The sequence below is a fragment of the Mobula birostris genome, chromosome 1 (assembly GCF_030028105.1).
Source record: "Mobula birostris isolate sMobBir1 chromosome 1, sMobBir1.hap1, whole genome shotgun sequence".
Classification (NCBI taxonomy): domain Eukaryota; kingdom Metazoa; phylum Chordata; class Chondrichthyes; order Myliobatiformes; family Myliobatidae; genus Mobula; species Mobula birostris.
In genome coordinates, this window is record NC_092370.1 from 10845698 (window position 1) to 10863308 (window position 17611).

The 17611-nt window shown below is 45.1% G+C and overlaps 1 protein-coding gene across 1 annotated transcript; it reads right to left on the bottom strand.

Moving 5' to 3' along the window:
- Window positions 1–6802: 6802 nt before the first annotated feature.
- On the bottom strand, window positions 6803–15777 carry LOC140194911 (inhibin beta A chain-like). Its single transcript, XM_072252287.1, has 2 exons — window positions 14709–15777; window positions 6803–13204 (listed from the first exon to the last, which is right to left on the bottom strand). The coding sequence occupies exons 1-2, from the start codon at window positions 15085–15087 to the stop codon at window positions 12441–12443; spliced, it is 1143 nt and encodes a 380-aa protein (XP_072108388.1). The 5' UTR covers window positions 15088–15777; the 3' UTR covers window positions 6803–12440.
- Between the last annotated feature and the right edge of the window lie 1834 nt (window positions 15778–17611).

Sequence of the window (17611 nt, forward strand, 5' to 3'; positions counted from 1 at the left end):
TGAAAGGTTTTCTACACAGACGGTGGTGGGTGCCTATAATATGCTACTTGGGGTGGTAGTAGACACAGAAACATGGAGGACTTTTACAAACCCCATTTCCAGAAAAGTTGGGATATTTTCCAAAATGCAATAAAAACAAAAATCTATGATATGTTAATTCATGTGAACCTTTATTTAACTGACAAAAGTACAAAGAAAAGATTTTCAATAGTTTTACTGACCAACTTAATTGTATTTTGTAAATATACACAAATTTAGAATTTGATGGCTGCAACACACTCAACAAAAGTTGGGACAGAGGTAAAATAAGATTGAAAAGTGCGCAGAATATTCAAGTAACACCGGTTTGGAAGACTCCACATTAAGCAGGCTAATTGGTAGCAGGTGAGGTATCATGACTGGGTATAAAAGTAGTATCCATCAAAGGCTCAGTCTTTGCAAGCAAGGATGGGCCGTGGCTCACCCCTTTGTACCAAAATTCGTGAGAGAATTGTTATTCAGTTCAAAAGAAAGATTGCAGAGAATTTAGGTCTTTCAACATCTACAGTACATAATATTGTGAAAAGATTCAGAGAATTCAGAGATATCTCAGTGCGGAAAGGGCAAGGTCGGAAACCACTGTTGAATGCGCGTGATCTTCGAGCCCTCAGGCGGCACTGCCTAAGTAACCATCATGCTACTGTGCAATTATAGCCACCTGGGCTCAGGAGTACTTCGAAAACTATTGTCACTCAACACAGTCCGTCGCTGCATCCAGAAATGCAACTTGAAACTGTATTATGCAAGGAGGAAGCCATACATCAACTCTATGCAGAAACGCCGGCGAGTTCTCTGGGCCCGAGCTCATCTCAGATTTACCAAAAGACTGTGGAACCATGTGCTGTGGTCAGATGAGTCCACATTTCAGCTAGTTTTCGGAAAAAACGGGCGTCGAGTTCTCCGTGCCAAAGATGAAAACAACCATCCAGATTGTTATCAGCGACAGGTGCAAAAGCCAGCATCTGTGATGGTATGGGGGTGCATCAGTGCCCACGGCATGGGTGAGTTGCATGTATGTGAAGGTACCATTGACTCTGAGGCGTATATTAGGATTTTAGAGAGACATATGTTGCCATTAAGGCGACGTCTCTTCCCGGGACATCCATGCTTATTTCACCAGGACAATGCCAGACCACATTCTGCACAGGCTACAACAGCGTGGCTTTGTAGACACAGAGTGCGTGTGCTTGACTGACCTGCTGCCAGTCCAGATCTATCTCCTATTGAAAATGTATGGCGCATCATGAAGAGGAGAATCAGACAACAGAGACCACGGACTGTTGAGCAGCTGAAGTCTTATATCAAGCAAGAATGGACAAAATTTCCAATTGCAAACCTACTACAATTAGTATCATCAGTTCCAAAACAATTAAAAAGTGTTATTAAAAGGAAAGGTGATGTAACACAATGGTAAATCTGCCTCTGTCCCAACTTTTGTTGAGTGTGTTGCAGCCATCAAATTCTAAATTTGTGTATGTTTACAAAATACAATTAAGTTGGTCAGTAAAACTATTGAAAATCTTTTCTTTGTACTTTTGTCAGTTAAATAAAGGTTCACATGAATTAACATATCACAGATTTTTGTTTTTATTGCATTTTGGAAAATATCCCAACTTTTCTGGAAATGGGGTTTGTAACAGACATTTAGATGGGCACATGGATGTGAGGAAAATGGAAGGATGTGGTCATTACGTGGACAGAAGAGATTAGTTAGCCATTTGATTAATTTATACATTCGGTACAGCACAACACTGTAGGCCAAGTAGCCTGTTGCTGTGCAGTACTGTTGTATGTCCTCTGTGCTATGTTCTAATTAGGCCAATTGAACCTTTTTGCCATTCCATCATGACTGATTTATTATCCCTTACAACCCCATTCTCCAGCCTTCTCCCTGTAACCTTTCATACCCTTACCTATCAACCTCCACTTTAAATATACCCAATGACTTGGCCTTCACTGCTACCTGTGGCAATGAATTCCACAGATTCACCTCCCTCTGGCCAAATACGTTCCTCCTCATCTCTGTCCTAAAGGGACTTACTCCTTTCCTGAGGCTGTGCCGCTTGGTCCTAGAATCCTTCACGATAGGAAACATACTCTCACACTCTCTCTTCCTACAGTGTATCATGAAAAGTTGGTAAGGGTCGATGGGGACATGCCAGATTTCCTTAGCCTTCTAAGGAAGTAGAGGCATTGTGAGTTTCCTTGGCCATGACATTGATGTGGTAGGATCAGGACAGGGCATTGGTGATGCTCACACCTGGAAACCTAAAGCTCTTCACCTGAACTCTTGGTCAGTAAATAGAAGTGGAAGTGACACCTTTCGTCCAGATGTAGTTGACTTCACTTGTGCTACAGTAAATGAAACAATGTTTTGGTTCATTTCATGAACAGCTGGGATGTGGTTGTGGTCTTCCAAACAAGCATCATTTAGACCATGACATAGGAACAGAATTAAGCCATTTGGCCCATCGAGCCTGCTCCACCATTTCATCATGGCTGATTTATTGTCCCTCTTAAACCCATTCACCTGCCTTCTCCCTGTAATTTAATGCAGACAAGTGTGATGTGTTGCACTTTGGTAGTACCCACCAGAGTAGGCTTGCACAGTGAACAACAGGGCACTGAGAAGTGTGGTAGATCAAAGGGATCTGGGAATACAAGTCCATAATTCATTGACAGTGGCGTCACAGGCAAATAGGATCATAAAGTAAGCTTTTAGTACATTGGCCTTCATAAATTAAATATACTTACTTTATACTTTATATTTTATTGTCGCCAAACAATTGATACTAGAGCGTACAATCATCACAGCAATATTTGATTCTGCGCTTCCCGCTCCCTGGATTACAAATCGATAGTAAATATTAAAAATTTAAACTATAAATCTTAAACAGAAAATAGAAAAGGGAAAGTAAGGTAGTGCAAAAAAAACCGAGAGGCAGGTCCGGATATTTGGAGGGTACGGCCCAGATCCGGGTCGGGATCCGTTCAGCAGTTGGAAAGAAGCTGTTCCCAAATCTGGCCGTACGAGTCTTCAAGCTCCTGAGCCTTCTCCCGGAAGGAAGAGGGACGAAAAGTGTGGTGGCTGGGTGGGTCGTGTCCTTGATTATCTCGGCAGCTCTGCTCTGACAGCGTGTGGTGTAAACTGAGTCCAAGGACGGAAGATTGGTTTGTGTGATGTGCTGCGCCGTGTTAACGATCTTCTGCAGCTTCTTCCGGTCTTGGACAGGACAACTTCCATACCAGGTTGTGATGCACCCTAGAAGAATGCTTTCTACAGTGCATCTATAAAAATTAGTGAGGGTTGTAGGGGACAGGCCAAATTTCTTTAGCTTTCTCAGGAAGTAAAGGCGTTGGTGGGCCTTCTTGGCAGTGGACCAAGTCAGGTCATTGAGTACAGAAGATGGGATGTTGTATAAGGCATTGATAAGGCCTTATTTGGAGTTTTGGTCACCTACTTATAGGAAAGATGTAAATAAGGTTGAAAGAGTACTGAGAGAAATTATAGGAATGTTACCGGGTCTGGAGGACCTGAGTTATATGGAAAGATTGAATAGGTAAGGACCTTGGAACATAGAAGAATGAGAGAAGATTTGATAGAGGTATACAAAATTATGAGGGTAAATGCAAGCAGGCTTTTTCCACTGAGGTTGGGTGGGACTACAACTAGAAGTCATAGGTTAAGGGTGAAAGGTGAAAAGTTTAATGGGAATATGAGGGGAAGCTTCTTCACTCAGAAGGTGGTGAGAGTGTGGAATGAGCTGCCAGCACAAATCGTGCATGCAAACTCGATTTCAATGTTTAAGAGAAGTTTGGATAGGTACATGGATGGTAGGGGTATGGAGAGCTATGATCCCAGTGCAGGTCAATGGGAGTAGGCAGTTTAAATGTTTCAGCATAAACTGTATGGGTCGAAAGTCTTGTTTCTGTCCTGTACTTTCCTGTGACTCTGTGACTCTCTAATCTTTGATGCCCTTACAAACAAAAAACCTAACAATCGCTACTTTAAATATACCAAATGACTTGGTCTTAACAGTGCACTGTGGCAACGAATTTCACAGATTCATCTCCCTCTGGTTCTAAAGGGACATCCTTCTAATCTGAGGCTGTGCCCTCTGGTCCTAGACTCTCCCACTATAGGAAATATCCTACACACATCCGTTCTATCTGGACCTTTCAATATTCGATAGGTTTCAATGAGATCCACCCCCACTCCTTATTCTTCTAAACTTCAGCAAGTATAGGCCCAGAGCCATCAAGCACTTCTCCTACATCAACGCTTTCATTCCAAACCTCACCTGGACTGTCTCCAATGCCAGCACATCATTTCTTAGATAAAGGGCCCAAAACAACTCACGATCCTATAAGTGCAGTCTGAGCAAACCTTTATGGAGCCTCACCATTACATCCTTGCTTTTATATTCCAGTCCTCTCAAAATGAATGCTAACATTGCATTTGCCTTCCTCACCACCGACCCGACCTGCAAGTTAACCTTTAGGGAATCCCGCACAAGGACTCCCAAGTCCCTATGAACTTCTGAATTCTAAATGTTCTCCCTGTTTAGAAAATAATCTGTGCCTTTATCCCTTCTACCACGGTGCATAAACATACACTTCCCTACAATATATTCCATCTGCTTCTTCTTTGCCCATTCTCCCAATCTGACTCAGTCTTTCTACAAACTCCCTGCTTCCTCATCTCTCCCTGCCCCTCCACCTATCTTTGTAACAACATGAGGATAGTCAACAGTTATTCAAGTTTCAGGGTGAGCCTTTCACTAATGAGGACCTGGCAGTGCTTAGTGCCAAACTTTCAAAAAACAGATTCCCAACTTGCCTTTTTCGCCTACGTATAACATCTAGTTCTATTCATCCTGACAAACAGGAACTGTTTCCTTCACTATTCCTCCAAGTGCCCTTTCAGACTCTGGAAACTTCAGTCAAATGATCCCTGGCACCACATCCCTAGCTTTATGTAGTCTGACCTCATAGTTTAACTGTAGAGAACAGTCTTCATTCTCCTAAATGTAGACTTCAAAAGGAATGTCCTCACATACATCTTCCACCCTATCATCTCCCAGCTTCTTATTTCATCCTCCTCCCCCTACCCACCCATCTTCACCCTCACCTGGTCTCACCTATCACCTGCTAGTTTGTACTCCTTCCCCTCACCGCCCTCTCCCCAACTTCATACTCCAGTGTTTGCCCCTTCCTTTCCAGTACTGATGAAGGGTCTCAGCCCAAAGCCTCGACTGTTTATTCCCCTCTAGAGATGCCTCTTGCCCTGTTGAGTTCCTTCAGTTTTTTTGGCATGATTCCAACATCTGCAGAATCTCTTCTGTTTAACCTATGAACACTGCCTCATTAATACATTTTTGCTTTTTTAAAATTTATTTTATAGCTTATGATAACTTTTATGCCTGTGACTGTAATGCTGTCAAAAAAATACAAATTTCATGACATATGTCAGTGATATTAAACCTAATTCTTTTACATTGATTCTACTGTATTTCTTTTTTACTGCAAATGCCTGCAAGAAAATGAATGTCAGGACAGGACATGGTGACATACATGTACTCTGATAATAAATTTGTTTTTCTTTGAACGTTAAACTTTGATTTTGATTTTCTGATGATACTGAGTACTGGCCTACATAGCCTCCATTTGCAATCCTCAAAAAGCATTTTTTTTGTGTGTGTTCAAGTAATGTGGTGAACGGATGTGGTGTCTTTCTTAAGCAATTCAAAACTACTTTATTTATCATATACTTTGCTTCACTACTGTAAAGAAGAAGGAGAGCAGCCAATTTTCTTATGGTAATATACCTCAAGAACAATATAATGGCCATTTAATTAGTTTAATTGCTTTTGTATTATGGATAAATGTTGTCCTAAGCCCCAACTTTGAGCAGATAAGCAGCTCATTGAAGAGCTTGCTCCCTCGGTATTGTGGCTCTATGCTTCTGGGCCCCTTGTCCAAGGAAGGATGCGCTGGCATTGGAGGTGGTCCACAGGAAGCTCATGAGAACAAGCCCAAGAATGAAAGGGTTAATGTATGAAGAGCATTTCATGGCTCTGGGCCTGTACTCACTGGAGTTTAAAAAGAATGAGTTGGGGTGGGGGTGGAATCGAATATTGAAAGGCCTAGACAGAGTGGAGTGGAGAGGAACTTCCCTCTTCAGACTGGAGGAGTCTAGGACCAGAGGGCACAGCCTCAGAATAGAAAGACATCATTTTACAAAGATGAGGAGGAATTTCTTTAGCCAGAGGGGAGAAAACCTGTGGAATTCATTGCCATAGATGGCAGTGGAGACCAAGTCATTGGATATATTTAAAGTGGAAGTTGATAGGTTCTTTGAGTAGTAAGGCCATTACAGGCTACAGGGGGAAGACAGGAGAGCAGGGTTGACAGGTGTAATAAATAAGCCATGATTGAATGACAGAGCAATCTCAATGGGACGAATGGCCTAGATCTGCTCCGATGTCTTATGATCTTATGAATGCAATGTCCACAGGCTTGAAACATGTCCCATCCCAGAGGGTTAAGTGAATCAGGTCCAACCATGTAAACACAATGAAATTGAAGGGACTTCTATTTGGAAGAAAACCTATTACAAAGATCCAACTTAATTATTCAATTAGTATCATTACATCTGATTTAGCTCTACGTTTGTTTATTAATAGGTGTTGAAGCATACTGGTTTCACTGAGAAAATACTTAAGCCAGTTTTTCAATGCTGATAACTTTATTCCATAAACAGCATCCATTATTTTGCAACATATGGTAATATCCCTTATGCAACTTAAAAATAAACATTTATTTACTGATGTACAATAAATATCAAATGATCAAATTATACTGTTTACACAAGTCCATAAATTAATTTTACTTTTGAAATCATATTAGCCTACCGAACATTGTTTTGAAGCATTAAGTTGCAGATGAACAAAATAGGAAAGACAATTTGGGATTGTTGGTCTAGATAAGGTGCAAGTCAAATCAAAATAAAACAAAAACATTTACTGTCAGTTCTATCTGCTTTTCAAATTAAACATGCATTTTCAGAAGAGCAAAAAGTTGCAGTTAGACACTCAGGTAAACAGGAACTCACGCTTCACTCGCTGGAGTATTAGAAGATGCAGCATTTAGGTTTTTGTTGTGAAAAAGATGTAACATTGCAATTTTACCAGGAAAGTTATGACTTTTTAAAACTGCATAGACTTATCGGAAAATAATTAAAGGTCACTAAAACTGCAGTCCTTCACAATAAAATTATATATGTATATCATGCCTGCCCCATGATAACACCATAAGATCATAAGACATAGGAGCAGAATTAGGCCATTTGGCCCATCAAGTCTGTTTTGCCTTTTCATCATGGCTAATCCAATTTCCCCTCAGCCCAATCTCCTGCCTTCTCCCGTTTCCCTTCATGCCCTGACAAATCAAGATTCTATCAAACTCTGCATTAAATATACCCAATGACTTTGAATTCCACAGCTGCCTGTGGCAATGAAATCCACAGATTCAGCACTCTCTGGTTAAAGAAATTCCTTCTCATCTCTATTCTAAAAGTACATCCCTCTATTCTGAGGCTGTGTCCTCTGGTCTTAGACTCCCCCACCACAGGAAACATCCTCTCCACATCCACTCTATTGTGGTCTTTTACCATTCAATTGGTTCCAATGGGATCCCCCTCATTCTTCTGATAACACAATCTGTATAATGGTCTATAATCTTCATAGTTCTGTCTCTCAGTCAAAAATGTGTCAGAATTTGATGCTGACAGGAAGATTTGTTTACTGGCCACAGAATTACTGGGATAAATTCTGTGGCCATATAATCTGCAAATAGATTAGTTGAGTGACACTGCAATGACATTTAGGAAAGCTAATGTGATCTCCGCATGATCAAAGCAAAGTTTTGATTTGCAAATTCTTTTCATATTTCACACATCACCTCGCAGCCTTGAGCATCTTTTTCTCTGTAACCTTTGGCAACACAACCCTGAGAGAGCTGAGCTCCCAGTTCTCTTTTCCACAGCTTCAACAGGCGAGACCCAGAGCCTGGGACTTCTCTTTGCAAACCTCTCTCCCTTTCATATGAACCTCAGCACAACCTACATTTTAAAATTCTTTGTGGAGGGGATGTTTCCTATAGTGGCGGGGGGAGGAGGGTCTAGGATCAGACAGCACAGCCTCAGAATAGGGTGACCCTTCAAAACAGAGATGAAGAGGGATTTCTTCAGCCAGAAGGTGCTGGATCTGTGGAATTCATTGCCACAGATAGCTGTTGAGGCCGAGTCACTGGGCAAAGTCTGATAGGTTCTTGGTTAATCGGGGATTAGGGAGAAGGTTGGAGAATGGGGTTGAGAGGGATAATCAATAAGCCATGATGGAAAGATGAAGCAGACACAATGGCTGAATGGGCCAATTCTGCTCCTAAGTCTTAGGTCTAAATGAATGTTTGCAGTTTTGCGACACCTTCCATGAATATCCCACACGTTGGAATTGGGAAATGAGGTCACTGGTGATACGACAAAAGATCATCCCAACCCATTTACACAGCAGGATACCACAATTTATTCCTTTCATCTGCAGATTTCCTCGTGTTTCCATTTTTCTATTCAGGTTGTTAAGTATTGATAGGATTTTTGAGATTACTTGCCTGAATTAGTTAAGCTTTGGAATCTTCCACACTCTCACCAAATGGACTTCATTTTGGCATTCCAACTACACCACCTCCCTCCTGCAATAGTCTGCCTGTACTGAAGAATCAGCCTTTGTCAGAGAAGATATCTGCTTCTCTGAAAGGCACCCAAGCCCACTTTCCATACAGTAGTCACAACCTTGGCCAAAGATAATGTGCACAAAACACAGGAGGGGCTGCAGATACTGGAAATCCAGAGCAACATACCTAAGATGCTGGAGGAACTGAACAGGTCAGGCCACATCTATGGGGGGGGGGGGGGGAATGAACAGTCAACATTTCAGTTCGAGACCCTTCACCAGGACTGGAAAGGAAGTGGGGAAGAAGCCAGAATAAGGTGGAGGGAGAGGAGTAGAAGCTGGCAGGAGATAGATGAGACAAGGAGAGGGGGAAGGTGACTGGGTGAAGGGGGAGTGGTATGAAGTAGGCGATAGGTGGGTGAGATGAAGGGCTGGCCAAGCAGTAATCCGTTAGGAGAGGACACCTCTTATTCCGGCTTCTGCCCCCTTCCTTTCCAAATACCGATGAAAGTTCTGGGTCCCAATCTGACTTACTGAGTTCCTCAAGCATCGTTGTGTTAGAACACAGAACAGTACGGCACAGTACAGCCTCATCATCTCGCAAAGTTGTGCCAACATTTTAACCCACTGGAAGATCAATCTAATTCTTCCCTCCTACTTTGCCCTCCATTTTTCTGTAACTATCTGTGCCCTCGGTGAGACTAGACACAATCCAGATTAAGTGTAGCGATTCCAACTAGCCCACTGGCAGCTGTGAGTAGATGACAAATATAAATTATGTCATCATGACACAGTACGTAATGATGTAATGATGACAAATACCCGTTGAGAGGATATGCGTTGGGGTGGGGCTTTATCGTTGTATTTGTTGCTGGTTATGAACTAGAATGCGCGGACTTCAAGGGTGGCAAAGGCGAATTTCAATAAACACCCGAATGTATACTGAACCTGAATGAAAACAACTTGCTAGCCACGTGAAAAGGGTGCGACAGGCCTTGTACACCATTTCCATTCATGATCTATCCAATCGGTTCAGATTTGCTTCGTCTGCGGAGGCCATGTAACTGGAAATATTTAAAATGAAGGTTGATAGGTTATTGATTAGTCAGAGCCTTAAAGGTTACGGGGAGAAAGTGGGGGAATGGGAGGGAGAGTAAGTCAGCCACAACGGAATGGCGGAGGAGACTCGATGGGCCAAATGGCCTGCTATGTCTTATGGTCTAATTCCAATTAAAAACACGCACACACACACACACACACACACACACACACACTTGCCCAGACCAACAATAAAACTTATTAAGGCAATAACAAGTTCGCAGATTGAAATCATATATGTACACAATCTCGCACTGTACAGTGATGTGTAAAATACATCTAGTCCACAATTTTAAAAAAAACATAGAGATTTTTTTTGGTGCTTAACGCTGTAGGCTTGATTTCTACTGACAAGGGGACATTTCAGCAGCGAGTCGGAAAAGCTACATGGAATCTCTACTCTCACGGCCCAGGTGTCATGAAAAGATGCGGCTGTAACACGCTGCCAGCGTTGGAGGGTATTCCCGAATGTATAATCTTCACAAATTGGACTTCAGTCTGGCCCCATTCAGTCGTTGGCAATAACCCACCTTCCTGCCACTGAGACCACCCGACCCTCGAGTTTCTGATGCGAGGAGCCCTCGCCGTCAGCCCGCGGCAGAGCCCCGAGAGAACAGGCGGTGTTTGGTGACATGGGAAATCAGCACTGAAAACAAGTCGGGAAGAATGGCAAAGAATTTCTTTAAAGCCTGATATGCTGGCATCATTAAATAAATAATTTGAACTCTACAGATTAACTGGGTTCCGGGAAAGATTTCCTTAGAGATACGCCATAGTAACAGGCATTCCGGGCCAACGAGCCCAATTACACCCATGTGAGCCTTGGACTGTGGGAGGACACCGAGGCACCCGGAGGAAACCCACGTGGTCACGGGGGGAAACGTACAAACTCCTTACAGCCAGCGGTGGGAATTGAACCCGGGCTCCTGGCGCTGTAATGGTGTTACGCTAACCACTACGCTACCACGTACCCCGAAGACAGGAAATCGTGCGTCTTTCGCCTGGTTAAACGGGCAGATTATGGTGAATGACCTTCGCAATATTTCACGTGAAACATTAAAACAATATGTTTATTTAATACTTCTTGATCGCCCTAAGGCGACGTCGTTATAAAAATATGCCTACTATTTTTAAGCTAAAGTTCGGATTTCTTTTCTTTCTCAAATACGCTGATTCAATGTTCTTAGATAAGAATAAGCGCTGACTGCGGGAAGTGCTTTTTGCTAATCGCTTTCAGTGTGCAAACTACACCTGGGGGTCTGCTAGTCAGATGTTAGGAGCGCCCAGACATCCAGATGTCTACGTGCCGATGGATCAAACGTATTGAGTGTTTCATCCAAACCCTGATACCGGAGCCTTGTTCGTCTACAGGTGCTGTGTGTGTATATACCTTTTTTTTAGATTTTTAAAAAATATTATCCTTGTACAAATCACAATAACATTTACACAAATCTCTTTGGTATATGTTCATCCGCCGATACAGAATTTCACAGAAACTCTAGTTAACTGGAGTGCAGTCCCCTGTTCTTTCAAACTCGTCTGTATAAATACGGTTAGACAAGAAAATGTCGTTTTAGTGCAAATCGTAGTCACAAAGTTTAAAAAAAATGTTTGGCCCACAAGCGGGGAGAACGCGTTCCTTTCAAGTTTCCCTCAATAATGATAACTTCCAGTGGAAACAAGCGTCTCCTTTCACGTAAACCATCCATGACCATTTTTTAAAAGATTGCATAGTTCTGGACTTAGGCATCTTACACGTGTGTAGGCAGTTTTGCAAACAAAAGGCAGTGCACCTCCGTGGTAAAAACTCTCGACCCCGTGTTCACAACGAAAGGATCGTGTGCATTTTTGTCTGGGGAAAGTGCCATTGGATGTCACGGTAAAAAAAAATGCAAGGAAAGCTACTCTGTGTGTGTGTGTGTGTGTGTGTGTGTGTGTGTGTGTGTGTGTGTGTGTGTGTGTGTGTGTGTGTGTGTGTAAGCCGGTGGCCACGTGGAACCTTTCCGTGGGCTTAGAAATCTGACTGGACGTTTCGGCTGAAGGGTTCGATGAAGGGTTTTGGCCCGAAACGTCAGCAGTTTTCCCCCCTCCATAGACGCTCCTTGATCTGCTGAGTTCCTCCAGGATTTTGTGTGTGTGTGTGTGTGTTTGTTACTCCGGATCTCCAGCACCTGCAGAAGCTTGTGTGTTTAAAAGTCTGAGCATCACACACGCACAATGCTGGAAGAACTCAACAGGCCAGGCAGTATCTTTAAAGGTCTGAGCTGAACTTAAGGCTCCGGGGAGGTTCCACGCAAGAGTTACGTCCTAAATCTAGAGAGTGTAGCAAGTGACTGTTTCTTCCGTCTGTATGCTTGTGTGTGTGTGTGTGTGTGTGTGTCCGTCTGTCTGTCTGTGCCTGTGTGTATGTGTGTGTGTGTGTTTGTGTGTGTGTGTGCGCGTGCTGAAGCTTGTATAGGACCCCCTCTCTGAGGGTGCGGGGTGTGGGGTTCTCTAAGGGTTTACGAACAGTGTGTGTGTGTTTGTGTGTGTGTGTGTTTGAGGGTGCGGGGTGTGAGGATCTCTCAGGGTTTACGAACAGCCGCATTCCTCCACGATCATGTTTTGAATGTCCTTTTTCACAATGTTATGTCCGTCATCGTAATAGAGCATGGACATTGCCCTGAGTTTGGTAGGGACACAACAGGATTTGATGTTGTTAAAGGGGCTGTAGCCCCTGATCCTGTAGTGATTGATGACGGCCGAGTGGAAGGAAAGAGACGAGCCCGAGGTGCCGGCGATGTGGCTCGGGCACTCTCCCTCGCAGTAGTTCCCATAGTAGCCGGAAGGCGCTATGATCCAGTCGCTCCAGCCGATGTCTCGGAAGTTCACAAAGAAACGCTTCCTGCAGCAGATGTTGGACTTCCCTTCGCACTCCAGCCCCCGTTTGCGGATCCGGTGCGTGTGAGCGTCCGATTCCCGCAGCAGAAGCATCAGGAAGGGGCGGAACGACTCGTCCTTCCCCGCTGCCTCCAGCAGCACGGGGGAGGCACCGGCTTCCCTGCACTGCGCGCAGGCAACCCTCAGGAGCAGGGACCTCTCCGGCGTGCTCAGCGTCTCCTGCACCGCCCTCGACACCGGCAGCGTGTGCCAGCCGCTGACTTTGACATCCACCTGCTTCTCGACGAAGGGGAAGCTGTCGTTACCTCGGTACAGCCGAATGGTCACCTTATTTCTGCTTCGGCTAGACTTGTTTGAGAGCTTCAGGTACAGCCAGACATTGGCTTGGTCCACCAGAGACAGCTCGCTATCCTCCTCCTTGGCAATGTGAAAGTGCAAAACGTCTGGAGACGGACCTGTAGACCAGAAGGGACGGTTGAAGGGGGATGGGGGTATGGGAGGGGCGCACGACATCAACCAGTTAGACAGAGGCAATCATTAAACATAGAACCCAGAACATTACGGCACACTACAGGCCCTTCGACCAACGATGTTGTGCTGGCCCGCTCTAAGACGAAGTCTACAATGAAACCTGACAGGCCCAGATAGAGTGGACGTGGAGAGGATGTTTCCTATAGTAGGGCAGTCTAGGACCAGCGGGCACAGCCTCACGATAGAGGGGCGTCCCTTTGGCACAGAGATAAAGAGGGATTTCTTCAGCCGGAATGTGGAGTTCACTGCCGCAGACGGCCGTGGAGAACAAGTCATTTGGGTATTTTAAAGCTGAGGTTGTTGATTAGTAAGGGTGGCAAAGGGTATGGGGAGAAGGCAGAAGAATGGGGTTGAGCCATGACGGAATACGGAGCAAACACGAGAAAGTCTGCAGATGCTGGAAATCCGAAACAACACACACACACACACACAAATGCTGGAGGAACTCAGCGGGTCAGGCAGCATCTGTGGAAAACAGTAAACAGTCGAAGTTTCGGGCTGACACCCTTCTTCCGGACTGAATAAGTGCCTCGACCCGAAATGCCGGCGGTTTACTCTTTTCCACAGATGCTGCCTGACCTGCTGAGTTCTTCCAGCACTTTGTGCGCGTCGCTTTGGAATGCGGAGCAAGCTCGAAGGGCCGAACTCTTCCTATGTCTTATGCTCGTATCAAACTACCCCGTTCCTCCTACATAACCCTACACTTTTCTATTCATCCACGTGCCTGTCTAAGTTTTTTAAATGTACCCGATATATTTAGCTCCACAGTCACCCCTGGCCAATCAGACGCATTTGTGTTACCATTGATCCACGGTACGTATAGGAGTCAGCTTTGTTGGAAACAGATTGGTTTCACTCACATTCCGCCCTGGGTCCAGGTGCAGTCTTAGCTGTATGCTCTCCAGGTGACTGAGCAGCCCCGCCCGTGGAAGCTGTCAGCCACTCGGGGAAAAGCTATTCGAAAGTTAGACTCTTCCTGCTTGACCCATCTGTGCACCCTCCCGGCCGTTTGCTTCCCCTCGCCACCCGAAACCGCAACATGCTGGAGGACCTCAGGAGGTCTGGCAGCATCTCCGGAGAGGAACACATAGCTGACGTTTGGCGCCGAGACGGAACCCCGATGAACGGTCGCGGCTCCAAACAGTCGATTGTTTATCCCTCTCCATAGATGCTGCCTGACCTGCTGAGTTCCTCCAGCATTTTGTGCGTGTGTGTGTTGCTCTGGATTTCCGGCATCTGCAGAATCTCTCGTGTATACCCAATGGGCTTCAGCTTCCGAGTTTTAACTGCCTTTTTTTAACAGATGATTATCTGTGCCACATACACACACTTCACTACCTCCCCGGCTCAGCGATTCTTCCCATTCAATTGCAATCGTTTTCCCTTAAATCTGAATAAAAAACGCGCCGTGAACGCCATGGATCTAACCTGCTTCAGCGAAGCTGATGACCTCCGAAGCCTGTTCGGGTTCGTTCACTGACTGGCTGGAGGGATTCTCCTCTATCTCCACCCGGCCGTCCTCTCGTACCCGCCCAACGTGCAGTCTCTTCAGGGCGCTTAAAAGTGCAGCTTTGGGGACCGGCTGCGTGATATTCGGCCTGCTCTTGAGATGCAGCATATTCAGTATGTGCCTCTTCACGGCCTCCACCAGCTGATTGTCAGCGCCGGTCGAGTGCGGCTGCAGCCGGGGCACCGAGCAGCTCGGACAGTCGGGCACTCGTGCGTCCTCGACAGGTAAGGTGGGCGAAGCCCGCGCCCAAAGTGCACCGAACAGCAGGAAAAATCCACCGAGCAGGTAAAATGACATCTTCAAACACCGGCAAAGGGTCTGGGCTGGAGAGAGATACAAAATTTAATAAATAAAATCAAAGTTTATCTGAAGTTTCGTATATGCCGTAAATTCTTCAGGTTCTTGCGAGAAGTCTCGGGGAAGTTGCTTGATATCTTGGGAGACGAGAGTTGGCTCAATAAATATGATGGTCCCGACTTCGACTCGAGCGTTTTCTTTCTCTCTCTCTCCCCCTGCACTCTGCCCTGTTTCTATTTCTCTCTCCTCTCTCTCTCTCTCTTTATATCTCTCTCTTGCTCCCTCCTCAAGTGCGGAACAGCTCGACAATTCGCAGTCGCTGTGAGATCTTCCCCCTCTCTTCTGAACTGCTGCTGTCAAGAGACCTTCTCGCACTTGTGGGACCGCGAGGCTCTGAGCTCATGGACAGCAGTGTCGAACTGGAACAGATGACTGTGCAGCCGTGGGGGTCTTTACAATTCAGAAACTATAACGAGGGCCGGATAACCGGCAAAGGGAGGGTGGAGCGGCAGTGGGCGGAGGCTGCAGACATTCGAATGCGACCTTCGGCGTCTTTTACAGCTACTTAACCCTTTGGGCGGCTCGGAAGCGTGGATTTCAGAGATGTTTTAGCATAGAACGAAACAGAACTGCTGACCAAACACCTCAGCTTCGAGACCGGCGGCAGGCTCACTCCCTGCCTCTGAAAACTTTGTTTTCGCCATTACACGGACTGTAGACTCCAAGCAAAATAGACCTTTTTAACAGTTAACCGTGGAACAATTAAAGGAATTCTTTATGGTCACGAACGACTCTGCCCACAAAGCTATCCTAGAAACACAGATGTACAAAACCCAGCGAAATAAGCGCACTTAGAGGGATTATAGTGTAAAAACTTACAGAAACCCCGCTATGTTTGGCACTTGGCTCTATAATTAGGACGAGACCAGAATCTGTGTCGAAAGAATGAGACGCGCGAAGAGAGTTGGTTTTGATGGAGCTGGTGTGACAGCCTTAAAAAACAAACGGATCCTTCTTTAAACATGGGAGCTTGCGTGTGCATTGTCAGTTAATATTCATCAGTATCCAACACTGCACTTTTAACTGCACAGAAGAGGTCAGAATGTGGCCGTCGCTGGCAAGAAAAGTTGCGCCGCTCAGGGCATTATTGGCGAGGTACTATCCGACATACTCGAAATCTCATCTGAACCCGCTACCAAACATGTTATTAGCGGCCGCTTCAAGAATTGTCGGTTCTCGGGGGCTCCAGAGGACGGAACCGCCGCATTCTGGGGCCGGGGGGTGGGGGTGGGGGTGGGGGACAACAAAATAAGTTTATTTGTCTTACTCGCTTTTATTTTCCAAGTTCAAAAGAGGTCACCCAGGTTGGGTGAAAAATAAACAACGGCTGTAGTAAACATGCCTTTTGAGGTTGCCTGTGCACAGAACCGACCCTTCCGGTCTGTCGGTAAGGTGAAATATTTCACGGCGACGTTTTTTTTTGCCTTGGGTCTGTGGAATGGGTTTCGGCGGAGTGTGACCCAAGCGTGAATCTGACGTTAACCCCTCTTATGTCATCGTGTTGTAATGGACTGACCGTGAGTCAGACTTCGACTGACTCCTATCTGGAATGTCCCCATCACTTGGTTTCCCGTGACCTCCTACCGTTAGACAGAAGGTACGGCAGTATAAGTACAAGAACTATTAGGGCTGGGTAACAGCTTCTTCCCCCGGGGTGTGAAACTTCTGAACAGCCAGTACACACTATTAATGACAGTGCCGGTAGCAGTAATATATATTTAACTATATGTCTTATATGCATTTTATGTCAACTTGTAGAGATACAGAATAGCTTACCATCTATGAATATTATTCTGTTAATTCTATTTTATGTGACATATGTACTGTGTTTTGCACCTTGATCCCGAAGGAACGATGTTTCGCTTGGCGATATACATGTGTATGGTTGAATGCCTATAAAATTGAACTTGAAATTGTCTCCCTCCCCTAAACGCCTATCTCTCCCCTCTTTTGCCTCTCGCTTCCAAGTCGTTCTCTCTCCTCGCTCCATGTGTCTGTAATCTTTTTACAGAATACAGCTTAATAGAGACCAAATGGTAGAAAACGCCAGTCCAACTCAGCGTTCTTCAGTCTCATACCCTCCCGGTCCCGCTGCCACGACCCGCTCGGGACGCAATGCTTCTCACTCAGAACAACTCACACATAAAATGCCGGAAGATGTCTCGAATCTGCAAAATTTTTGTTTTGCGGAGTATGCGTGAAATATTAGCAATCGCTAGCCGCCTTTGCTCATAGAATTTTTCCTGTAATCTTCAGTTTTAAAAACCGAACTGTTAAGCTGCGTTTTATGAATCAAATGGTTTTGTTGGCGCTGTGTGATCTTGTGTAATTTTGCCAAGTGTGGTAACAGCTCTAACGTCCAGGGTTGCCTGGAACCCCACTGCCGCTAATGGGAGAAAAGCAGAGCGGAGTTTCCGAGAGTTTAGCATTTCTATTTGCGCATTAACCTCATTTGCCCGTAATA

Coding starts and splice junctions, on each gene's coding strand:
- LOC140194911 (XM_072252287.1), bottom strand. CDS start 15,087: ATGTCATTTTACCTGCTCGGTGGATTTTTCCTGCTGTTCGGTGCACTT. Junction 13,205..14,708: donor CATCAGCTTCGCTGAAGCAG/GTTAGATCCATG, acceptor TCTGGTCTACAG/GTCCGTCTCCAGACGTTTTG.